General features: G+C 32.0%; 1 protein-coding gene across 1 annotated transcript in view; it reads left to right on the plus strand.

The window, feature by feature from the left end:
• Positions 1-13848: 13848 nt before the first annotated feature.
• LOC149536978 (cysteine-rich receptor-like protein kinase 2) overlaps positions 13849-27967 on the plus strand; it is a 35364-nt gene continuing 21245 nt past the window's right edge. Inside the window, exons 1-3 of the mRNA XM_089806391.1 lie at positions 13849-13927; positions 14341-14725; positions 14826-14887. Coding sequence (XP_089662517.1) covers positions 13849-13927; positions 14341-14725; positions 14826-14887 — 526 coding nt within the window. The remainder of the gene's footprint in view (positions 13928-14340; positions 14726-14825; positions 14888-27967) is intronic.

Below are 27967 nucleotides of genomic sequence, written 5' to 3' on the forward strand. Positions count from 1 at the left end.
TCATTCTAGTCTCACTTTATCACATATGTAATATTATTCATGTTCTTTGGAGAAGTCAAATACACATTAATCTTTAAACATGTTTTTTCCATATGAATATTATTATCACACTATGTGTACTTATGGTCATCCTTTCATTTCTCTTAACATTTAATTTATTTTCTATTTTCTTTTCCATTAGATAAATTTTCTTATTCTTCAATATACTTTAGAAAAAATGTGTTTTTAAACCTCTAATACTCAAAATATTATAATTATGGCTAGCCGTCATCTATATTCTTGAATTTTCTTATCAACAAAAACTCAAAAGGGTGGAAATATCTCACCAATCATTTCATGATTAGCTATCAATCTATAACATGCTTATTAGTAATGAAAGTGTCTTCTATCTAAATTCATTAGTTCATATTTTTAATATTACACTTACCCTTTTCCATTGTAATGCAACCAAATAAATTTGTTCATCATGGAAAAACTAATAATTTATTTTATCTTGTACAATCTCTTTAACTCGCCTTACTCGCATGCTAGAGTCAAATACTTCATATTCAGAAGAAAAATGCATAACTTGGAAACTATTTTACAAAATATTTTGATAGATTTAATCATTCTATTGATATATTTCTAACAAATAATCATCTTATTTAGATCAAAATAGACCTCTATTTCAATAATAGATTGATTTTAAAAAGAATTATATAATCACTTCAAGAGGTCATGTCAATCATAACTTCAACTAACAAAACTTCTAAGAAAAACTATCAAACTAATCTTGTTTAACCCTATTAAAGTCTCCTTTCACTAACTATTCAATAAATAGTTGAAATTCCTTGATTTATATTTTTCTAACCTAATCAACTTTTTATCAGAGAGAAGTTTGCATCGCATTATTTCTGAACTTCCTAAGAGTTGCTTCATTCTCATCCATTTATTATGCATGTGTAGTCAAGGCACCAGCTATAGTGCAACTTATTTGCACCATGTCGTTTGCATTTCTATTAGTCTCCCGACTCCTCTGATACTTCTGACATTGTTTGTTACATGCTATTTCCAAATTCCATAGTATCAATTGTTATATATATATATATATATATATATATATATATATATATATATATATATATATATATATATATATATATATATATATATATATATATATATATATATATATATATATACATACATACATATATACATACATACATACATACATACATACATACATAGATACATACATTTATATGTATAAGTTTACAGTTTTGATTTAAGATTTAAAGAAAATTATTGTATTTTAATAAATTGTTAGTAGGTTTAAAATATTTATATAATATGTTAATAATAATATTATTTTTATAATGAAACTATTATGATTATTTATGATTCGTTTATTAACTTTTTAATGTGTTTAATTCAAATAAGTTTTTAATAATAGTTATTCATATATTCTATTAATATCATGTATCTAATTTAAATAACTTTTGAATTTATGATGTGATTTATAAATAAATTTTCTAATTAATATTTCTTATTTCAAATTTATACACTTTTTAAAATGAAATAATAAACATCATGTTATTGTCATATCATATAATGCTATTGGTTATAAAAAAATAATGAAGATAATTTTTAAATTATTTATAGATGTTAGATTATTATAAGTATTTATTTTAGTTTACTATAAAATTTGATGTCAATTGTATATTAAATACTTTCCTTACTTAATGTATGAATAGAAAAAAAATTACTCCACAATTCACCTTAATAATTTCTATGACCTATTATTTATGATACTTAAGTTTAAAAAAAAATAAAAAAATCTAATTAATAATAAATAGTTTTTCTAGTTAACATTTTAGTTTCAATTGCATACACTAGCTATTGAAGACTTATCTCTCATCAAATTTTTAGCATTAAAATGCTTTAAAAGGCTAACTATTATACTTTTGGCATATACTTTGCTTAAATGCAAAGTATTGTTAAGTGAAAAAATTAATTTTAAAATTTATGTCTGATCAATATATTTTATATTTTTAGATTTAATTTTACTAAAAGTAAAAATTGTGGAAATAGTCATAATAATCTAACATTTAATTGATTGTTGTAGTTTTAATGAATAGAGAGAAATAATATATCATCATGAAAGATAAATGATATCGAGAATGGCTATACAATGTACAAATTGTCAATTATAAATTCAAGTTGAGAGATATGCACACTAATGAAGTGCAAGGATGATAGCCATTTCACAACTATTTATCAACTATTCACACAAATAATCTAGGTAGGATTTTTTTTAAAAAAATGAAGTTTATCTTATCTTATTGAAATTAGACTAAGTAAACTCAAGCTTGTGAGACATCGTTGCTTGAGCTACGTACATCTTGAATTGTTAGTCTTTGAGAAAAGGACAATTCACATATAAACTATTCAAGGATAAAATCAAATCAAAATAGAGTTGCAACTTACATTCTAATTTCTAATTTCTAATTTCTAAGCTGATTTTGAAAAGGGTAGAACATAATGGGTGTGAGCATGACAAAATTATAAAGCATTGCTTGGGTTTGAAGCATTGTAGAGGTTGAAAGAGATTCAAATGATGACTCATATAAGTTTTCATTGGTCTCATTCATCTGAAGTTCTAGGCTTGGTGTTGTTGGCTTCCCTTTGGCCTTGGAAAGTGGTGGTGTTCCTATTTGTGAAGTCTTTTTTTTCAATTCTTTTTTTTTCTACATTAAGTAGTGGGTGTAGGGTAGAGCTATCTAATGCTAGGGAGTGAGTTTTTCTCACTAAGGAACCATATTGTGGGCTATGGAGGTATATCATTATTTGTGAAGTTGTTGAGCTTGAGTGTGCTCTATAGAAAAGATGTTTTATTGTTGTTGAGGAAAAAGCTTACTATTCCCTTCTTCTTGGGATCAATATTGTGATATCTCTATTGTTGGGCTTGTTTCTTATCATTCTTAAGTAGGTTGTAATGGGGGTTTTCTTCCTTCTTCATGACTTTGGGTTTCTCTAGTTATTCATGGTGGGTTGTTTCACATAATTGAGGCTTCTTTTTGAAAGAATGGCGTGCTTTGGTCAAAGATTCTTTAAGGCGTCATGTTGGTTGTCCTCTATTAGTGTTTATTTGAGAATGGGCTTTCCTAAGAAGGCTTTGGCCTTCTTATTTAGAGTATCCTATTTCACATAAGTGGTTTTCGTGCTTGTATGTTTATTGTTGAAACTCTTTACTTTAGGTATTATGCTTATGAATCTATTATTTATAGATACATTGTTTTGGTCCTTTGCTTCCCTAGTGTTAGTTATCATTCTGGCTAATAAGAAAAACATGGTTGTCCTATTTTGTTTGAAAGGATCAAATCCCTTTTGTTTTGTTGGCTCCATTGCTCCAATAGGTAGAGTGACATAAATGGTTTTTTCCTCTCTTGACAATTCTTGGTAGGGCATTAATTTATTTTACTACTTTCATTTCATTCTTATTTTCTTTTCATAGAGCTTTCTGTTCTCTAGCAATTCTTTTGACCTAGGTATTATTTTTGTTTCCTTCTTTATAGCCATTTCATTTTTAATTTTTTTTCATTTCCATTGAATGGATTACCTTGACCTTGTCTAGGGTAGATTTATGATTTAGTTTTTGGTTAGGTAGCTCTTCTATTGTTTTAGGAAGAGACATTTTTAGTTGAAAATTATTTAAATGACTCTAGTTCTTTTCTTCAACAGTATTCTACTAAGGACCTTATATGTTCCTTCTTGGACAATTTTTCTCATCTCACATTTGCATGTAATGATGTCTCCTATCGAGGAACCAACTATTTTCATCACTTGTTTATCAATTCTAAATAAATGCTTCCCCTATGTTGCTTGATGATGTCAAGGAAAAAGAGGTATTTGTATCAATCTTTTAATAAGGTTAAGAGAACCTTTCTAAAACCCATGTGCTAGTTTATGAGAGCCCTATAAAATTGTTGTTCTTCACTCAAGATTTAAGGGATCTATTGAAAATAATTTGTATTATTATCAAGGACTTTGGCTTGGTAATGGTGCAACTTGTGCTTTGTCTTGTTAGTATATTTTAGCTAACAATTTGGGAATTGTAGAGCTAGGGGTAGTTTATGCTCTATATGTAGCAATCGCTCATTAAAGGGCTCCAAATCCCTTCAAACAATTTAAATCTTACTTTAAAGTAATTGACTATAGCTTAGTGAATTGCAATTCTAGTCCTAATTGAAATTTAAAATTTATATTTTCATAATTTCATAATTATAAAAAAAAAATTAATAATACTATAAGTATAATTCATATAACCTTATGATCTAAGGGCTTGTTTGGTTGTTGGTATAGGAATAGAAAATTTGGAATACATTTTCTATTTTCCATTTGGTTTGTCAATTGTAGTAGGGAATAGGAACACATATCCCCATTTTGCCTCTAAAATGAGCTTATACCCATTCAAAAATATAGTTGTTATTGGAATGTCCATTCCTCTTCTCCATTCCTATACTTGCAACCAAATGAACTCTAAAATAAAACATGTATTTAAAATAAATATTCCTAGTTTGTTATATATTTTGAATAATAATTTTATTGTTGATATATTGAAAATGTTTTAATAATATATCTATTAATATAATAGCATATATAAGAATAAAACATATAATATAAATAAGAGATGTCATAGTGTATATAATATATAATATTAAAACTATACTCTATCATGCATTATGCTTATATTTATAAATATAGGACAATAACATAAAGATTACTTTATTTGTCAATATAACATTTTTTATAATGTAAATAAAATGATAGCACAATTAATATTATCAATATTTAGGTAAAATATATAAACATTATATTTATATTTATATTGTTAAATATTTTATTTTTAATATTATTATATATTGTACAAATAAAATGGTCATGTTCATTGTGAGGAGTTTTCTATAAAGCAAGAGGATGTCTCCTTTGATAGCAAGGTCTTTTTATATCCAGGCAACTATAAGCATCCTAAAAGAAATACCCTAGCTTACAATTTTTATAGTTTCTTATGATCATAACTCATAACATATGTCCTTAGAGGGTTTTGTATCAAATTTATTGAAATGTAGTGATTACGGAATGGAGAATGTACATCAAAGATGTTTGTGTCCACTAAAGAGAAAGAGAAATTCCCTATAGGGTACCAATTGTGAAGGGGGAAGCCATCTATAATTAAGAATTTTCAAAAGAATTCTGAAAATCATGATTTTCCCAATACCAATTCCCTTCCTTCCCAACCTCCTAATATGTTTGTTTTAGATGGAAGGACTCAAATTTTTATTCCCTTAGAGGTGGGTAAAGACAACCTAGCTAAGAAGGGTCCATAGGTTCAAGAAAACAAAATTTAAACTAAATCGTCAAGAATGTAATGGATAGTATGAATGTTGTGTTCTTGTAGATTGTTGCAAAAATAAATGTTATAAAAAATAAGGTCAATATATGCAGGTCTTGAACCAGGGTTTGGATAAGATAATGGCTACTACTCACACTTTGGTTAAGGCCTTTGAAGAATTGGACTGTGAGTTTCACATCAATAAGTTAGAGGATTCCATTTTTGTTGTCCAAGATAAGTTGAGGGTACCATTTATTGTTTGTAAAACAATTGTGGATAGTACTATCAAGCGTTTCAAGAAACTTAATACTTAGGCTAAAACTTTATACATGACATTTCTAAACATAATTTGACCTCTCCTAGTCACAATATTAAATCAGTCTAAAAAGTCTCTTTAGATCATAGAAGTGTAACCAAGAAGGATAGGGATAGGGTCTCACTTCTTGGGCATTCAGCCAAACTTTGAGGTAAGGATAAGTGGGTTACCACCATTAACAACATTGTGAATAAGGTTCATACTATCAATGATGAAATCCGACATAAAAATAATAGTTTGTTCAAAATCTAATACAAACTTTGGGGCATTTTTCCCCTTTTGTTTTTGTTAGACTCATCTAGCACATGGTTAGTACTTGACTTTTTTAATTGAATATTTATTTTGTTAAAAGATTTTTAAACCGTTTTTATTAATTAGTATTTAACCTCATATTTGACTCTAAATTAAACACTAATATTTAACTTTTTTTTACTAAGTATGACCAAAAGAAATACAATTTAATCTTTCTAAATTGTATCTTTCATCCTAATTTGAAGTCGAAGCCTATCTCTAGTTCTTATTCTGATCTTGATTCAAAATCTAAACAATAGACAATTTGGTGGCCTTCAATGCTAGTATTTGAAGTTTCACCTCGAGTATCAATTGGAGAAGAGTGTAGTGGTTATGTAGCCACGAAAACTAGTTTATTCATATAATATTCTATAACTCTTACAAAATAAATTAGGTGTTTCCCTTTAGTAGGCCAAATAGCACTGCCCGAAAAGAGAGGTCCGTAAAAAAGAGACGTGGTTTACCTTCTAGTAGCCCATCCACTACTAAACGTTAAATACTATTTAATAATGGCACCACAAACCCAAAAAGCTTCAAAAGAAAATTGCTTGGTTTGTTGGACAGGTTCTAGAACACAGAGTTGTTCAATTTCTGCAAGAATCCTTGCAAACTATTCAGAGTAAAATGAAGGTGGACATCTTTTGTGGGAGAATGATTTGTTTTATCTTCACTTTTATTCAATCTTTGGAAACCCATAAAAAGAAACTAACGAAAGCTAGAGACTTTAAAACATGTTTGACCATGATAATGTATTGGGTTTATTGTCCTAGTAATCTTTCGTTGACTTTGAATGTAATAAACAATGTAGTTACTATACATTTACTTCTAAAAGTATTTGAGTCTGATAATGTATGTATTTGGTGCATTGTCCTAGCAGTCTTTCTTTGACTTTGAATGCAATTAACGATATGGTTGTAATGTGGAAAACCCACATCTCACCTACAAATTGAAAGTCTACAAAATAAGCTCTAGTTTTTCTAAAAACAAAAGTATTCATGAATTCTACCACTTGTGAGCTTCTCTCCAATGTGAATGGGAAAATCCAAAGCCATGAGGGGAAGAGGCTGGCTTATTATTTTATTTCCCATATTACTAATATCTCCCATTAGAGCAGATCTAGAGACAAGGCTTTTAGCGTTTGGATGCATGACAACCCCATACAACAATGACAAAGTCTTTCAGAAAAATCTAAACAAGGCTCTGGCAACCGCAGTGAAAAATGTCATTCCATTTGGGTTTTCAACAATAAGTGAGGTAGAATCAACAGATCTGGCTGATTCAGTATATGTTCTCGTGTAGTGCAGAAAAGATAAGTTTGTTAGTTTTGTTAGCTTTGGACAGCTGTTGGTCCATTTTCTATTATTTAGCAAGTAATTGTTTTGCTAACTAATTGGTTAGATTAGAAACAAATATTTGTTAATTAATTGACCACTTTTGGAAACAACTAGAAATTGATTTGGTTAGGGTTGTTAAGTTGTTTTAATCTCAACCATCGATTGTAAATCAATCTCGGCCATTAGTTTACCAATGGGAGTAGTATAAAAGGAGGTTAGGGTGGCATTTGGACTATGTAAAGTTTGGAGAAACATTTGCAGTGCTAGCAAATAAGTTTGTAAGTTTGCAGTGTTTGCAAATAGTCTTGCAGTGTTAGCAAATAGTCTTGCAATGTTAGCAAGGGTGCAATTTTAGCGTGGGAATAGCAATGGGAAATATCAGTGGGATAAATTAGGAGGTTGTCAAAATTTGGCCAGTAAGAGGCAAAGAATTTTGTATCTCTTGATTTGCTGAAGTTTAATATAATTCCTCATCTATAGAACTGGTTTTCACTTAGGGGTTTTTTCAGGGACAATTTGTCCAAAAATATTATATTCATTGTGTTGCACATTTCTTTCCGTATTTTATAAGTGAAGTTGCAGTTGTATTATTTTTTGATATTAGCTAGGAATTTATTTTCAGCAATTTAATAATAATTTATGATAGAAGATTAATAATCAGTGATTGCAATAGTTAAATTTTTCACATGGTATCAGAGCATTGTTAAGGGTAGAAGATTTTTTCCCTAGGAAAGAAATTTTGATCTTTTTAGATTTATTATTGCTTTAAACCCTTGAGATAGCTTCAGCTGGTTTGAGAGATCATGATAGATTGGATGGTGCCTCAAATTTTGGTGTCTAGAAGGCCATAATTTCTTTATTGTTGGAAGACAATGGTATCAAGGATAATGCGACCAATGTTGTACCTATAACAATGGATGCAACATAGCTTGCAGCATATAGGAAGAAAAATGCTAAAGTGAGGAGGATTATCATTGATGGTGTCAAGGATCATATTGTTTCACATATCGTAGAGCTAGATACAACGAAGAAGATGTGGGACACCATTCTAAATCTATACCAGAATGCTAAAACCAACATGAAGTTGATTCTCAGAGAGAAGCTAAAGAATACCCAAATGAATTAGGGAGAAGACATCACAAGTTACCTCACCAGGCTCAAACTTGTCAAGGACGAGTTAGCAGCTATTGGAGATAGCCCTAGTGATGACGAGCTTGTGAGAATAGCCCTAAATGGGTTTACTAAACAATAGAGTTTCTTTGTTCAAGTTGTCAGTGGATGAGATACTTTACCGAATTAGGATCGACTATGGATTGATTTCACTCAAGAGGAGTTTAGACTAAGTCTTGTCAATGGGGCCAACAAGAGTCAAAAAAATGAGGTGGAACAAGAGAACGTTGCCCTAGTAGGTAAAGGGAAAGCAAAGAAAGGATCTAGCAAAGGATCAAATTCAAAAAATGAAAAGAAGAAGAAGGACCTTTCTAAGGTCAAGTGCTTTGGATGTCACAAGTTTGGCCACTATGTCAGTGATTGCCCAGAGAGGAAGAAGGGTAAGAAGCAGATGACAGCTTCAGCAAGTGCGGAAGAACTCTCTAGTAGAATGGAAGATGAGTTTGCACTCATAGCTTGTATTGTTAGCTCAACCTCATAGTGTGTTTGGTATATAGATAGTGGGGCATCATTTCATATGACAGGATTCAGAGAGTACTTCTCTAGTTACAAGGAGGAGGACACCAACATCTAGATTTCTATGGGAAACTTGTCCAAACTCAACCCTATTGGGAAAGGGACTATTCAGTATCAGAGGGAGAATGGAAAGATAATTCTACTTCATGATGTGTTATATGTGTCAGGCTTAGGTATGAATTTGATTTCTGTATTTTTTCTTCAGGATAGGGGGTATAATGTACTCTTTAGAGAGAAAAATGTGTTGATTAAGTAGAAGGACTGGAAATCACCCATAACTATTGGAGTTAGGAGTGGTCATCTTTATAGATTGCAATTTCATACTCCTAAGGCACTCATGAGCAACAGTAATCCTAAAGATCTTGCAAAGCTATGGCATAGGAGGATGGGCCATATTCATTATGAAGCACTTAGATTACTTTGTGAGACAGTGATAGGTGTTCCAGAGGTGAGCACAGAGCATGATGATGTATGTAAGAGATTTGTGTTGGGGAATTTTACGAAAGCATCTTTTCCAAGGAGTGACACAAGATCTAAGGGTGTTCTTGATTTAGTACATTCAGATGTTTGTGGATTAATTTCGACGAAATATCTCAGAGGATATGAGTACTATGTTACTTTTATTGATGGTTTCTCTAGAAAGACTTGGATATACTTCTTGAAGACTAAGGATCAGATTTTCAGTCAATTCCAAGAGTTCAAGGCTCTTGTGGAGAATTTGACAAGAAAGAAGATAAAGGTTCTTCGATTAGACAATGGAGGCGAGTAAAAAGGAAATGTCTTTTAGGAGTTTTGTACCAGAGAAGGAATCAAGAGAGAATGGACTGTTCCTTACAATCCATAGCAGAATGGAGTTGCTGAGAGGAAGAATCGTTCTATATTAGAGGCAGCAAGAGCTATGCTGCATGACCAAGACATGCCCCATTACTTATGGGTAGAGGCATGTAATACAATAGTCTACATCTAGAATAGAGTTCCACACAAGGTGCTAGGGAAGATGACACCAGAGGAAGCTTTCATAGGGAATAAGCCAGATGTTAGTCACTTTAGGATATTCAGGAGTTTGGCATACCTGGAGATACATGTACAAAGTTAGATCGGACTACAGAGAGGGGGTACCTTGTTGGGTACAGTGAGACCTCAAAGGCATATAGGATTTTAATTTCAAGGACTAAAAGAATAATTGTCAGACGTGATGTCAAGTTCATGGAGGACAAGGCATTTAAGAGATCGAAAGATTTTCCAGTAGATGATCAGAGTGAGCAGCCAACAAAAGCTCCAAGACCAAGTCAACGGCAACAAAGCTCAAGTACAGTTATCAGTACGAGTGTAGACTCAGTTAGTGAAGATTCATAGAGTATGGAGGAACAGGTGCAATAGGAAATGCATCTAGAGGACTTAGAGGTTGACATATCATCCTCTATAGTTGACAGTGAGAACCATGAGGTTCTAGATACACAAAGGGATACTTAGGAGTTTGTGGGAGCTCCTAGGAAGAGTATTAGATGGTGAAGACAACTAGCCAAGTTCAATGACTATGTGGCATTAGTTAGTCAATTGGTAGATAGTGAGCCTTCTAGCTATCAGGAAGCTGCAGAACATCAAGTATGGCGAGATGCTATGGTTGAAGAATATTCTTCAACAATGTGAAATGATGTGTGGGAGGTAGTACCTAGACCAATAGAAAGGGTTGTAGTTGCATCACGCTAGATCTATAAGATAAAGCACGGTGAAAATGGTACCACTGAGAAATACAAGGAAAGGTTCCTGGCAAAGGGGTTCTCTCAGAATGAGGGAATAAAATATGAGGAGACATTTACTCCAGTTGCCAGGTATACTTCTATATGAGTTGTAATCTCACTTGCAGCACAGATGAGATGGCAAATCCATCAAATGGATGTCAATACAATATTCCTTAATGTTGAGTTGAAGGAGGAGGTATACATAGTGTATATGAGCAATGTTAGTATGCTAATAGAAACCAAATTTAAATAAAGCTTCTACAAACTAAACAAAATTCATAAACTTTAAGATAGACTAAGATGAGCTCTCAATTGAGAATATGAGCCATTAATGACTCTCTCAATAAGAAGCTCTCTTGTTGAGTGGCTTTGTCTAAATAGATAGGATGTATGCTCAAGCTTATGCTTCAAAAAAAGCTTCAAATGGAGTTAGAATTTGGGTGTGAGTGTATGGTTTTGATGTAAAATGGCTTCTCAAAATGGCATTATGACTTTACTTTATGGATTGTGTTATTTTGCAAAAGGGAAGGATCCAATTTATAGGCAAGAGGCTTGAGGGATTGAGGGCTAAGATGCAAGGATGGGAAAAAGCTCATGGAGGGCTCAGATTGCATGAGAGGAGAGCACATGGATTGTGCTTCCTTATAGCCAATCAAGGAGTGACACATGTCACATGGTGAGAGGATGGAAGAAAGGGGAAGGATGAGTCAACAAAAGAGGCTCAAGGGATAAAATCTTCATAAAGACCTTCATAATGGCTTGTAAGAGCAATAAAAGGGCTTGGAAGAGTCATTTATGGCCTAGTGGGCTTCATAAAGTTTTATGGTTGAGATATTTTGAGGAAGATGAGAGCAATTTCGACTTGGGCTTGATTATGAGGGTTTTAAGCTTGCTTAGGCTTGTGCAAATGATTAGAGGATGGATTAGGATGGTTTAGGATTAGCTTAGGGATAGGCAAGTGGATGGCATTTAATGAGGGTGGGTGAAGGAGGAGATATTTGTTAACTTTGGCTTGGGTTAGTAAGTTTTAACCCATGTTTAGGGAATGTGACAAGGTTAGGAAGGGATTAGGATTAGGTTTAAAGACATCTTATAGAAGAGTCTAGACTTTGGATGAGGATAAAGACTTTCTAAAATAGTCTAGAATTTTCTAAGATGAGGATGAAGACTTTCTAGAAGAGTCTACAACTTCTTAGGATGAGGATAAATTAGATTTTTAAGAAATAAATAAAGTTTTATTTATTTTAAGAGTTTGGGTTGAGGAGATATTTATTAAAACTTTTTAAATAAACATGAGGATTAATATTTAATCTTAATTAAATATTTTGAGTTGGGATTAGGGGTAAGAAATGATGGGATTAGCCTTTAATCAAAATTAAAGAAAGATTAGAAGATTTTGGAAGAGGTTAGTGGTCTTAAGGAAATTGGCTAAGTTTTGGGCAAAAAATAATTTTTTTATTTATTTTAGAATTTTTAGTCAATTTATTAATTAAATAATTAATAAATAAGGAAATAATATTTAAATAAGATTTAAACATTTTTGGGAGGGATTCCTTAATTAAATATTTTTAATTAAGATAAAGGGATTTAATGATATAAAAAGTAATTAATTAATTAATTAATTTATTAATTAATAAATGATGATGTCATCAGGACTTTTTTAGAAAATAAAAATACTTTATTTTCTAAAAGTTTTTAGGTGTCTACACATAGAACAACCAGAAGGCTTTGTAGCACACAACAAAGAGATCCACGTGTGCAAATTGAAGAAAGCATTGTACGGACTCAAGTAGGCTCCTAGAGCATGGTATGAGCACATTGATACATACTTGCAAAAAATGGGCTCTGTGAAAAGTGAAGCAAATGCTAACCTCTACTATTTGGTGGTTAGTGGTGAGATTTTCATTCTTGTTCTTTATGTGGATGACTTTTTTCTTACAAGTTCACTAGGGTTCATAGTGGATTGCAAGAGGAACTTTGCAGAAGAGTTCGAGATGAAGGATTTAGGACTTATGCACTACTTTCTAGACATGGAAGTGTGGTAGATAGATGGGGAGATTTTTCTTGGTCAAAAGAAATATTACATTGAAATCTTGAAGAAATTCGAGATGGAGGATGGAAAGCCATTTCTACACCCATGATCACGAATTGGAGGAAGGTAGATACATCTAAGGAGAAGGATGTAGATCCCACTTTATATAGATAGTTGATTGGTTCGCTTATGTATTTGGTCAACACTAGGCCAGATATAGTATTTGCAGTTAACTCTCTTAGTCAATTCATGTTTGAACCAAAGAGAATGCATTCGATAGCGGCTAAGCATGTGCTATGTTACTTGTGTGGTACAGTCGAGTATAGGATCATATATGTTCGAGGTGAAGGTATCAGGTTGATAGGCTATATTGATGCAGATTGGGCAGGAAGTACAATAGACAAAAGGAGCACTTCAGGGTGTTGTTTTAGCTTGGGATCATGAGTTGTTTCTTGGTTCAGCAGGAAGCAGCAGCTTGTGGCTTTGAGTTCAGCAGAAGTAGAATACATAGCAGCTAGCATAGCAACATGTGAAGCTATATGGCTTCAGAAGTTGTTAGTAGCTTTGTTTGGTTAGAAGGTTGAGAATACTATGATACATTGTGATAATTAGAGTTGCATCAAGTTGTCTGAGAATCTAGTGTTTCATGATAGGTCTAAACATATAGATATCAGATATCACTTCATCAGAGATTGTGTACAAAGGGGAGTTGTTCAGCTACAGTACATACCTACAGAGGAGCAGGTAGCAGACATTCTGACTAAGGCATTGGGGAAGGCAAAATTTATCTTCTTCAAAGATAAGTTGGGTGTCCTGCAGAATAACTTCCTCGCTAAGAGGAAGTGTTAGTTTTGTTAGCTTTGGACAGTTGTTCGTCCATTTGCTATTATTTAGCAAGTAATTATTTTGCTAACTAATTGGTTAGATTAGAAACAAATATTTGTTAATTAATTGACCACTTTTGGAAACAACTAGAAATCGATTTGGTTAGGGTTGTTAAGTTGTTTTAATTTCAACCGTCGATTGTAAATCAATCTCGGTTGTTGGTTTACCAACAGGAGTAGTATAAAAGGATGTCAGTGGGGCATTTGGAGTATATGAAGTCTGGAAAAACATTTGCAATGCTAGCAGATGAGTTTGTAAGTTTGCAGTGTTAGCAAACAGTCTTGCAGTGTTAGCAAGGGCCAAAAAATAGTAGTGGAGAATATCAGCGGGATAAATTAGGAGGTTGTCGGAATTCTGCCTGTAAGAAGCAAAAAATTTTGTATCTCTTGATTTGCTGAAGTTTAATATAATTCCTCATTTGTAGAATTGGTTTTTCTTTAAGAATTTTTCAAGGAACAATTTGTTCGAAAATATTGTGTTCATTGTGTTGCACATTTCTTTCCGTATTTTATAAGTGAAGTTGCAATTGTGTTATTTTTCAATATTAGTTGAGAATTTCTTTTCAACAATTTAATAATCGTTTATAATAGAAAATTAATAATCAGTGATTGCAATAGTTAAATTTTTCATAAAGTCCTCTGCTGATTGCGTTCCCTGAATCAATCGAACTTACTGCGGAGGCACGGCAACCTACAACGGCTGTTATCTGTGTTTCGAAAACTCTAATTTTTATAATCAGTACACTGATACCGATAATAAACAAGTGTGCGGTGATGTCATCGCGCCAATCTTCAACTCAGTTGCGGAAACAAAAGATTATTTTGCTGCGCAGACGAAACAAGGGCCCTCTAATATGACTGTCTATGGACTTGCCTCTTGTCTGCGTTCCCTTCAAAGGGATTTCTGTCAACAATGCCTTAGTACTTTGAAGGACAACATAAATAAGTGTTTTCTTACGCCGGCTGCTACTTGCGATACGATACCAAACCCTTCTTCCCAAGCAATGCCACTGTCAAGCTCGCAAATTTCTTACCCACGGGTTAGAATTTTTGTAATTTCAGAAATGTAATTTCCTAAAATCGCCTGTTTCGCTCTTGTTTAGAATTTCTGCTAGACACCCTCTATTACTTACAGTGAATGTTTTATTCCTCATTATTTCTTTCAGGGAAGAAGAAGAAGACGAGCTCGACAGTGGGGATAATAATTGGTGCTGTGGGAGGAGGATTCGTACTTAGCCTACTAACTTGTCTCCTTCTCTTTGGGGAACAAATAATGCTCTCAAAACAGAGAAAGGTAAATTCCTTTAGGCTTAATTTAATATGTTATAGATACTGAAGCATAAGTCTTCGAGTCATGACTTCGATCTTAGTTAAAATGAAAATAAATGGAACTCCGTGGGGCAGAAGATTTCGACTTCAAGATATTCAAAAAGGCAACCAACAATTTTGAAGATTATGGTCTACATAGCTCTAAGATAATTCATAATTAGACATTTTTGATTGGCTATGTGTCATTTGAATCCTTATTTTGAAATTTAGAGTAAAACACGTTTCAAAGGGGCACTAAGACCTTTAAAAAAAATTGATGGGGATCAATAACCCGCAATAAATAAGACAACTATAAGAAAGAGATCACATCAAAACATCAACCTTAAACATAAAATAAATAAGACCTTAAAAGGAAATAAACACTCAAAGCTCAAGTTGTATAAACAACAAAGTAAGCCTCTCAACTTAACTCATATGATTATTACAGGCTCCTTATGAAAATTCATATTGTATTCATTAATTATTAATCTCTAACCTTAAACAATTATTTAACCACCAAAAATTAATTCATAGCTAATGTTGAAAAAATATACAGCTATGACTTCACCAAAGAAATATGGAATTAAATTTGCATTAGAATGAACACAATATTTTTGGATAAATTGTCCCTTGAAAAATGCATAAGGGAAAACCAGCACTATAGATGAGAAATTATATTGATGTTCAATAAATAAAGAGATACAAAATTTCTTGCTTCTTACTAGAAAACTCTAACAATCTTTCAATTTTTCCCATTGATATTCCTCTACTACTATCCCTAACTTTATCATTGCCCCCTTGCTAATACTGCAAGACTATTTTCTATCACTACAAATTACTTCCCAAACTTGTGTTCTCCCAATGTCCCCTGACCCACTTTAAGGGATCTATCAAGCTTGGAAAGAAGTATAAATAGATTAGTTATCTTGTAAGGAAACCTAACCATTTTTCTACAATGTTTTCTAAATCCTTTAACAAGGTAGTCTCTAACAAGATTGTTAAGTTGAATGTAAGAACTTTATTAAACCCTGTACAAGTTGAATGATGCATAGGTAGGACAAAATCTCTTTATAAAGTAGTCTTAATAGAGGTTGTCAACACAACTCACATTGTATTAGTCACTCACGTTATCGAGGGAGTGACTCAGAAGGTGACATCTTGTAATCCCTAACATGAAACATTTTCCTACTAAAGTAAAGAAGTTGTGGGTAATCCCCACCCTATTTTTTTCCCTTTGATCAAGGGTTTCTACTATACCTAAAATCCATATCTTATGATTGCGTGAATCTTTGTGTACTACTATTATTTACTTAATACATTTTCATTTCAACATATTGATAATACCAAAATCTGTATTAGTGAACATCACAAAATGTTATAAGTTAAAAGTAAAATTTTGTAAAATTGATCAAGGGTTTCTACTATACCTAAAATCCATATCTTATGATTGCGTGAATCTTTGTGTAGTACTATTATTTACTTAAAAAATTTTCATTTCAACATATTGATAATACCAAAATCTGTATTAGTGAACATCACAAAATGTTATAAGTTAAAAGTAAAATTTGGTAAAATTGATAAGAAATAATTCATCCCCAATACTTAACCTTTGCAACTAACACAAAGTTTTGTGGACTTGAAACTGATCCCCTTGCTTCCACTCTAATTAATGTCCATTAATGATATGAATTATATCAATTTATATATATAGGTCTACTAATGGTAGATGTTTAAATGTATTGGATATATGAATAGACTCATCATATTTTTGAATAAAATGATCAATGAATTCACTAAACTCATCACATTTTTGGTGAAAATACAATTAAGTTCAATCAAAGAGTTTGTTATAGTTCACCATTAAATATTTTACCTAATAGGAATAATCAATGCTTGAAGGAGATAACTAGTTGCATGTTGAATGCAAGATCGCTTCCTTCCAAAATAGGGGATAAATAAATCAATTTTTCTTTGTAAATATAAAAATATATTTTCTCATGAACCTATTTTAGGGAAAAAAAATTTGAAGTATAGAATGTCATGTAACTAAAAGCTTCACAATTTTGGATTTTTAAAGTACGTGCATGGGCTCACGTTCCTACTTAGAAGATAAAGTATTTGAATTGTCAAAGAATATTATTCATTTTTTTGGATATCTGGATGATGTTAATAGGATATGGACTTCTTTATCTCTCAAAAAAAAGAAAATTCATTAAGAGGAGTATGTACTTTGATGAAATAGATTTGCATCCATCTCAGAAACAACACATTGCCATTATTGTGCTTACTAATATGGTTTATGATCTACTTATGAATTTAATTTAGATGAACAGGGTCATGCATGTGTGGATCTACATATTATTCTTGATTTATTGTCAAATAAATATTTATGTTCCCCTATGATAAAGTGGGAAAGATGTAATAGGACCAAGAAGTTGATCATAAAAAGATCATTTAGATGGAAGTTCAAGTTGGTAATATACTAGATAAATTAAAGGAATATGAACACAAACTTCATCATTTGATCAAAGGGAGTGGCAATAAGATGGAGCAAGTTACTTGCAACATTTGTGTAGCTACTACAAGCTTAGCGAAAAGAACTAATGAAGAAATCATGTCTCCAAGTGGTCCAAGTAAAAGAACAAGATAGAGCTCAAGAAAGAAGGCAACTAAGGTAATTGGGAGATCTGTTGCTGATACCATCCAAAGTACTATGAAGGCGGGCAAAGAGGTGGTGAAAATGATCAAAGAGTTGTAGTAGCAGCTAATGGTGTCCTTGGCCACTAGTCTTTGTTTTGGTGGTAGTCCTAGTAACTGGTCGTTGGTCTAGGTTTTTTATCTAGTTTTTGTTCTTTTTGTTTTAAAAACTAGGTTCTAGATCCTTGTAAAACCCAATTTTGTTTTATGGTCTTATTTTGTGGTTTCAGATCCCTATAAAACCTGATTTTGTATCTTTTAAATTGCAAGTTTTAGTTCATTGTAAAACTTAGTTCTGTCGATTGGTTTATCTTTTGCTTTTCTATTAAGGGTTTTGGGTATTCTTCAAAACCTAGTTTTACCTTAATCTAAAACTAGGACCTTAGTTAAAACATATGAATCTCACTCATGTTATAGGGATGTAAGAGGATTCATATGAAAAATGAAGTAGTAGCTAGACATATAAATAAACACACAAAAGGTTAGTACCAAATGATTTCAACAAGTTCATGACATTGACTATGATTTGAGTTTTTCTCCAGTGATAAAATTGGATTCTATTCAATTGTCTCATTTCATTGTAGAAACAAGAATGTGGTAGGTCCACCACATGAATTTGAAGAATGCATTTCTTTACAATAATATTAATGATTAAATTAACATGGAGTGGCTACAAGGTTATGTAATGAATTCATCTATGGTATGCAAACTCAAGATGTCCATCTATGGCATCAAGTAGGCACCTAGAGCAAGATATGCTAATTGGACTCTTATCTTTTATCTCAAATTTTTGTGTGATGCAAATATTTTCTAAATACCTATATTATGGGAAAATATGACACCTTATCAATCATAGTTCTTTATCTAAATGACCTATTATCTATTTCTACAATTAAAGTTTCTTTACATGACATATTTTTCATGATAGACATGGAACAACTACACCTTTTTCTCAACCTTGAACTTAACCATAATGAATCAAGCATCAATATTTCTCAATTCAAGTGTTCAAGAGATCTCCTAGCTTAGTTTCACATTAGAGATTGTAATCCATCATCTACACCTTTTTTTATCAAGCACAAATCTTAGGAATATAAGTGGGGAAAATGCACCAAGTTGTTGTGCCAAAACGATGATACACAACTCAAATTTCTAAATTTATAAAAGTGTGCATGCACTTTCACTTGGGCTCCACAAGCTTGGAAGATTGTGGAGCACAAGCCAAAGCTTGCGCACACTTTTAAAAAAATCTATCAATGAGCTACAAACTCATAGCCCATTCCATTTTCCCTTATTTCTTTGTACTAGTTTCTTCTTTCCTCTCAACATCATGCACACAATTTGTAGAATTTAAAGAATTTCCTCATTCTTCTAGTTATGATGCCTCCTCATTGCCAAAGATCAAGATCAAGATCATCAAGTATGTTTTCTACTCTTCTTTGTACATTGTTTTGTATGTTTTGGCATTGTTTTGTATTTTTTTTAGTTTTACTTCAAAAAAATTTATTTATTTAAAATGAAATTGGTTTCTTATCAAGAAATGTGAAAAATCAACCATGAAATTCTCAACTTGATCAAAAAAATCAAAATGAATACCCTCCATAATAAGAGCAAGAAATTCCACAACCTCCACCAATTGAAAGATCTCTTCCTGGGACCCAAGACAATATAATGAATGAAATAGAAATAGGGAAAAATGAATTAGAAAAAATAATTTTTAGGTTGAAAGCTTGCAGGAAAAATAATCCTATGAGAGCACAATTGACATACTCCATTGAGTTCATTATGAGCCATGTAGCTTATGTTAGTGTTCAGTTGGATATTTGGCATGTTAATAGAGAAGAACAAAGAAGATATTATAAAATCAAATTATCCAATAAAGATGCAAATGAAAAGGACATAGAAAAAGGTTGGATATGTGCATTGTTTAAAAAGCTTGGGGAACAAGACACTATTTAGCATACAAGTAAAAGGTTCCACATCCATTGGTGCATACATGATGCTATTAGAAATAACTTTTGGGATAGATGGTGAATGGTCTTTGATACCCCACCATGCAATAATCATGAGGTTGCAATGTATTTCTAAAAGAAATTGTGTTGTCAATTTATCCTTGGGGAGATCCCCAATTATTTTGATGTGTTAGATTCTTAGGGTAGATGTTGGGGGGAGAAGCATGTCATGACCCTAATGTAATTAGGGCACCTATTGTCAAGACACGTGGTGAGCATGTGATTATTTTTTTAGTTGTGAAGGAGCATGTAGAGACCAATACTCTAGGGACTATCAATGCTTTGAGACAGACCCTCATTCATTGCACTAGTCCATTACTTGAGGAGAAGTCTTCTTTGCATCATGGTCACATGTGCACATCATGTAGATCCTTATACATGTTTGGCAGTCATGTTGGAGACAATATGGACAATGGGCTTGTCACTAATGAGTTCCTGGGTGAAAAAAATTTTGCAGTGAAAAATATGTAAATTATAATTATAATATACTAATTTGATCACATTTTGTATGTACAGGAAATGACTAATTAATTAGCATATCTTAACATTGTTCAAAATTCAAGGTAAGAGTGTTGATAGACCTAGTACAGATTTGCTGGCCCCATTTTATGTCCTATCGATGAGTCAAGATGTGTGTATCAATATAATTATTTAAATAATACATATATTTATTAAGTATTCATATGAACAATTGACAATTTTTTTTAATCCATGTGCATTAGTTTTCTACTAGATCATTGACATTCATAAGGGATTGAAAGCCTAGGAATGATATGAGCTTCTTAGAGGTACATTTATTTTATTTTAATTTAATTCATTTGATTATATTTTTTTCATACGTCATGTTACATGTAAATTTTATTATATAATTTGCAATTATTGATGTCCAAGACTCCTGATGTTCACTAGTCCATTGATTGTGGAGTTGCTACCATGATGGCTAGTTCAAAGCCATTGATCAAGGTATGAAAGAGTTTTCATAGTTTTAGTTGTTATTTGTAATAGTTAGTGTTGAAATTCCAAATGGTATTTATAAGTATGATCAAGTGACTATATTGATTGAATTGTTGTAGGGCCTTGTTACTCTTGATTGTCTATGAGCCTTTAAGGTGGATGTATAGAGTAACTGTTTGATGATGGTAAGAAATTAATTAATTTTTTATTTACATATATTTTATTTTAATGTATAATAACTATTGAATCATATATACTTTATTTGTATCAGCTCTAGTTAGAGAGGAGCCTAAACAAGAGGACGAGTAAGCATGTAAGGAAGACCCCATCATCCCCATCATCTCTCTCCATGCAATGACCAAAGACCTATAGAGATTTGTTTCCTTCCCCTCATGGGTAGGAGAAGATAAAGGGATAGACACGCATGTATAGGAATTAGTGGACATATATCCTTGATTTTATGTAAGTGGATACATTTGACATACATTTGACATTATTAGACTTAAGACATTATTGGTTATCATAATATATTATATGTTTGTTCATGTATGACATTATTAGTTATTATAATATATTATATTTTTGTATATATATGAAATTATTGGTTATCAGAATATATATGTTGTTTATGTTTTAAGTATTTCATTTTAATGAAATTTGCATCCAAAATGATGTAGATTGCTCACACCAAAAGCTGGTGGATTCCCAATAAGAACACTTTTAAGGAAAACTACATTTCTCACCTTCCTAAGTTTCTTCAAAGACTATTTCAAACTTGGTTAAAACATTGAGAAAACTTCTACCCCACTTCACAAAACTTCTTGATCACATTTCCTATTCAGGACTTAGGAAGCAATAAGGGAAAAATGAGAAAATTTGAGAAATGGATCCTAATAAATTTCTTGCTTCAAACTAACAACTTAGACACTTCAAGGAACACCTAATCATGAGGTTTCCACAACTTTTTTACTCTCCTAACATGTATTTTGCAAAATTGCTCTCGATAGGCCTGATTTCCCTTGTAGCCCTTTTTGTGGTTTTGGGAAAGAAAATTTGTTTGAATTTTTTTTTTCTTTGGTGAAATTGTCAAACAAAATAGTTATTTGGATACCCTTGTTGAAGTTAGAAAAAACCTCTAAAGCTTCAGCTCCCCAACGTAGTCCTAAATCTACGCAAGCTTCACAAGCCTAATTAGCCAAATCAAGCATGGAACACTTAGAATGTTAACCTTAAAGAAGAAATGACAAAATGAAGGATGATAATATAGTGGTAGGATCAAATACAATATAGAGAAGCAATTGGATAATGAGTATCATGAAATAGGAATATGAGAGACAAGAAATAATATAAATACTATTAAGAGTTAGGCACTTGAATTACAAGAACTTGAGGGAAAATTCAAGAAGGAAAGAAAAGAAATTTAGTATCTTATTTTCAACCATTAGTTGATTCATCAGACCCATTTGCGTATTTTTGATCTTATGTAGATTTGATATCCTTTCTTCTAGTCTAGTATCCATCACCCTCTTGTTATCTTCTACCATAGTTCTATCTTCTTCAACTTCTTCTTTTTCAGTCACTTCACATAGTCTCACTAATTGGATTTCATGTTCTATTTTCAGTACCCTTATATCTTCATTGAATAGTTTTTTCTTTTTAAGTAGTCCAACAAATGCTTTTTCATTAGGATTGATTGGTTCAAATAGTCCTTTAGTTTTAGCTTCTTCATAAGAGAATTTCTTTATCTGAATGGTAATTTCCTTTCTCCATTTTAGGGAACCCTTAAAATCTTTTCTTGCCTACTCTAGTTTATGTGGTGTGAGTTGGATGTTGATCACCTGATTGATAGTCTTTTCTAGTTTGAAAGCCTCCATCTTCTAAGGCCTAATCTCCAAGCCTTTAAGCTTCCATATCCAATAATAACCTTTGCATGTAATACAATAAATGTAAACTTGATATAGATTCATCCTCTTCTTTGATATGATATTCTTGGCTTGTCTTTCCACTTTCACTTCTTATGAATAAGTGTCTTGTTTTGTTAGATAATAAGAAAACCCATGAATGACTTCTGATCTTCTTCTCTGCTCTTTACACACACACATGATCACTTTCTTCCACACTTTATATCTCCCTCTATCACATTGATCTAGGTTAAGATCACTACTATATAAAGATTTCTTGAATAGTCTTCTAGATGCTTCTATGTTTTGCCTCTTCATCCTAAACATTGAACATACACATGGGGATATATTATCTAGACCATGTAAATGTTCTGTAACAAATTCAACAAGTATTAAATGTTATGTAATAACCTCTTCAAAACTTAAATATACCTTCCAAGTCAGCCTAATAATAATTTTTCCTAAAACTTTGTTCCATTTCCAACTTTTATGTAAACTCTACATTTCTCGATATCTATGGTTACTAGTGCTCAGAATTTTTCTTTCTTGACCTTTATTAACTTCCTTATGATTAGTATATAATGTGCTCAAAATATACTACATTACTTGATACTTATATACTTGGAAACTTACACTCAGCCATTGATGACTTGCTTGTTCGCTAAATGAGCTCAATCTATATAGAAAATTTCTCTATGACCACAATTTACTCAGCTTCTATACAATTACTCATTACATACTATGTTGTGTACATGACTTAGCCTACATAGAGTAGCCCAGTTACAGTGATGACCATCTAACTCTAACTTGTAAGTGACTAAGTGATTGACAATTATACACAACATAGGTTAGAGATAGCACCACTCACATCTTACTTCTGTGTGTTATGTTCTTCATTCACCTTATCACTCCCTTTTGATAAAAAAACTATTTCCTTTATGGTTCACTCCATCTAGATGTCGCCATCATCATGTTTTCTCTCCCTTTTTCTTTATACTTCATCTCTATGCTTCATTGCTTCAATCCCCCTTTGATAACAGACTATATATTTTATTTTTATCTTCTTTCTTTTTCTATTCATTTCCTCCTTTTCTACACTAGTTCTCCCCCTTTAAGAATTTTAGGGGTTTCATTGTAGGCATAGAATAGTAGGGGGTAGGGGAACGATGTGGGTCATTAATGATGGGTAGGGGTTGGTGGAGTAGTAGGGGGTAGGGGTAGGGGTGAAGATGAGGTATAACCTTAGAATAGTAGGGGGCCACCCTACCTTACCTTATAATAGTAGGGTTAGGGGAATAATCGCCATAATAGGGCCAACCCACATCTATAGAATAATGATTTGAACGGGGCACCCCGCTTCCCCAACTATAGAAGAAACCTAGCCATTTGAACAGAATGGGGTTGGGCAGGATCAAAGAAGAAATACCCTACCCTATTATATTATAGGTAGAAAGGTAGGATCGCTACGCTCCACCCTACTGCCTTATAAATTATAGGCCCTAAAATTTGATGGGCGAAATCCCAAAGATATGTATAAACCCTATTTTCAATGTATTTGTACCTTTCATAACTTTAGGAGGATCCTAAAGTGAACAAATACATCAATTCACTAGTAGATATTGTGATAAGCATGAATGTATGCAAAATTTATCTTCCTCTAATGAAAATTAGATAGGGGAATAACCCCTAACTTATAGGTTTCTACTTTCTTGTACTAAATACTAGGACTAGCTTTTGCAATCTTGATAGGATCAGGTTTAGGAACAAAATAATTAATTTTGGGAGTATAACCATTAGCCTCAACTAAAACCTGAATTTTCTTATCAATAGTGTAATGTTGAATAGAGGTACCCTTCAACCAAGAAGAAGACTTCTTAGTCATAACTTTCTTTAGACCACATTGAGCTGCAAGGTAGCCTATTTTAAAGAATCTCTCATAGATTCAAAAAGAGTATCAACCTAATGATGAAGATGAAGAAGTGGAAGCCTCACCCTAATTGGGATCTTCTTAAAGATTCATGAACACTGAAAAAATTAGGGATCTAAGATTTTTGAACAGTAATAAGGAAAATGTGAAGAGTACCTAAGATAACAGGTTCCCAATGAATATAGATCCAGCTATTTAAATCAGATAGAGTAGGCCACAAATCAATGAAGCAAAAAATAACCCCATGAGATGCAAAATTAGAAAAAACTTCCTCAATTTCTATAAAAAATTATTAGCAATATGGGAAACAAATAACCCCATGAGATGAACAATTAGAAAACACTTCCTCAATTTCTATAAAAAATTATTAGCAATATGGGAAATAAAATAATCAGCCTTACAGTATTCTCCAATAACTAGACTCTTCCACTCATGGCTCTAGATTTTCCCTTCGACATTGGAGAGATGCTCTCAAGTGGTAGACTTCTTGCATTGTTAACACTAAAAATTGAATCTCATTTTGTAGACTTTCAAACTACACGTGAGTTATGTAGTTTCCACGACTTAATACATTTGAAGTCAAAGAAATACTGCTCAGTCAATAAAACAAGTAAATTGTGAGAGTCAACTAGCTTTAAAAGCTAATTCATAAGAGCCATATTTATCTTTTTCCATGTCTTGATCACTAGGATCCCTGTCTGGAATTTGACACTCACCCCTACCCCTACGTATTATGTGTTATGTGTATTTTATTCCAGTTCGGTCTTATTAATATCTTTTTTATTTTACATTTTAAAATAAATATCGATTGCCATTTTCTTTCTCAATATATATATATATTTTAACATTTTAATATTTAATCGATATAATGTAAATATGAATTAGTAATATTTATAGTTATAAAATTTGCAATATATGTCAATTTAAGAAATTTCTTAAGTTTATATTTTGCATACTAATATTTGAAATCATTAGGTTAGTTTTATAAAAATTTAACCTATAAATCAATATGATCAAACAAAATTTCAGCTACAAGAGTTTTAAATTTAGATTGCTCTTGTTTGCACAATTTTAAAATACCTCATTATCCAAGGAGGCATCCTTTCATCCTATAAGAAAGTCCTTATCATTAACACATACATTCTATTTGTATAATATATAACAATATAAAAATAATGTATATAACAATATTAATATGACCATAATGTTTATATATTTTGTTGAAATATTATTATTAATTATGGCAACATTCTATTTTAACTATAAATTATATTATATTATTGAAAAAATAATCTTTCATGTAATTATCACATTTTTGTAATTATAAGCATAGTGCTTGATATAATATATTTTTAATATTACATATAAAGTGTATTATAATATTTATATTTAATATTGTATGAATTATTATTATTATATTTTATATATATATATATATATAGTTAAGAAATAAATCATTATTCAAAAAATATAATAAATTAGAAATAATTTTTAAACATATATTTTATTTTAAATAAAAACATTACAAAAATTATACTTATAATATTATAACTTTTCTATAATTATCATTATAAAAATTAAACATTGATTGAAAATATAATTTTTAAATTTTAATCAGAATAATAATTATAATTAACTAAGATTTATTCATTTAATTTATAGTAAGATTTAAATTGTTTGAAGGGATTTGGATCCCTCAAATGAACAACTACTACATATAGAACATAAACTAACACCTACTCCATATTTGAGAAATAATTAACTAAACTATTTTAACAAGGAAAAACATAAGTTACAGTATTATCAAGCCAAAACACCTAGTACCAATAGGTAAGAATTTGTATGACTCCCTTAACCTTGAATAAAAACTAGCAATTTTACTAGTCTCTCTTAATCTTGTCTCTAGGTTTTCCAAAAGCTCTCATAACATTAGTAAAAAAGAGCAATATACTAACTCTTTACCCTTACATCCTCCACCATTATAGGAGAAGCATTCATCCCAAATGAATAAACAAGAGATAGAAATTGTTGGTGCCTTCATATGAGACATCTCTACTATTGAAGTTGACGAAATCCAACTCCAAAGACACCTAAGATCACCTGCATGCGAAAACCTATCCAAGGGAAGCCAAGGAGAGAAGAGTGTGGAGCTAGGGAAAAACCCTAAATGGACATGAGAGAGAACAAGATATGCAAACACAAGAAAATATGTATTTACAATATGCTGAATGTAATGTTGTTATGAAAATACAAAGAGGGAGCTCGAATATAAAGAGCTCAAGGAATCTCCTAGAATAAGCTAGAAGATGCTAGGAGATAAGTGTGACAACTAAGCATACATCCACATGAGGTGGAAAGTCCTCGAACAAGGTGAGAGGATAAGTATGACTTAGGAGAGAACAAACTCATGTATTGTCAAAAACTTATAAAAAACTCCTATACTAAAACTAATAAATGGAATAAATAATTAATAAATTAATTATCCCCCCCCCCCCCCCCCCGCCTTAAGTGCAACTTAGAGAAATGCCTTAAGCTCACAAAACTAAGATGAAATGCAGAATGGGTACTAGCAATGAGGCCAAGTTAGGTACCTATGTACAATGCAAAATGCAACCTCTGAACATGGGGAAAGGGAGAAAACCAGGTGGGGAAAACCCTCCCCCAAAAAGAGGTAAGAACCTACTGAAGAATTGAAGAAGCCTCCAACTAGGGGAATGTCCACTAAAATAGGAACAAAAAGTGATCATGAAGAGCATCACTGAAGCAAGAAGAAGCTACAAAATCTACCATCAAAAAGAAAACTGTTGATCTGAAGAACCTCCATGGAAGAAGAAGGCACAAATTCAGCATGTCTATATGGTAGATGATCCATCTCACCGAATTGCATAGGTAGACAACCACTGCAATCACCTTGTATATAGGATTAACCACTAAATACATAGTTCACACTATCGAACAATTGAACCAAGGATGCATCAGAACAACAGAATAACCCCCCCTTAATGCAGATAGGGTGGGATGATAGGCAACTAAAAAGGTGGGCCAAAATCTCCTACAGACAAACCAAGAACAACAAGAGAGGAAAAGAGGTACAAATACCCATAAAGGCATGGTCACACTAACGCTACATGGGGCTAATTTCATGGAAGGGAAACTAACTTGACAAAGGGAGGATGCCTAAAACAACAAACAACTATCCCCCCATGGTGCTTTATGAAAATAGTGCAAGTACAACTATCTCAAAACAATGTTCACGACCCTCGGAATGCAAGAGTGGCACATTATCTTAGTGCAATACATAAAAGTGCTTCAAAATGATAGCTACAATGATCAAAACTGAAAATAAGTTGCAACAAAACAAAGTACATCCCAAAACAAAGGATCCCATACCAAGAAAATGATCCTTGAACCTAGAACACCCAAGATATCAACCGTGGACCGAAAAATGCCAAAATAATGATAGAAAGAGCATGGGGTATAATCTAAAGGAAATGATAGTATTTCTGAAA

The sequence above is a fragment of the Cupressus sempervirens genome, chromosome 10 (genome assembly GCF_028749045.1).
Source record: "Cupressus sempervirens isolate cs-2001-9-10 chromosome 10, ASM2874904v1, whole genome shotgun sequence".
Classification (NCBI taxonomy): domain Eukaryota; kingdom Viridiplantae; phylum Streptophyta; class Pinopsida; order Cupressales; family Cupressaceae; genus Cupressus; species Cupressus sempervirens.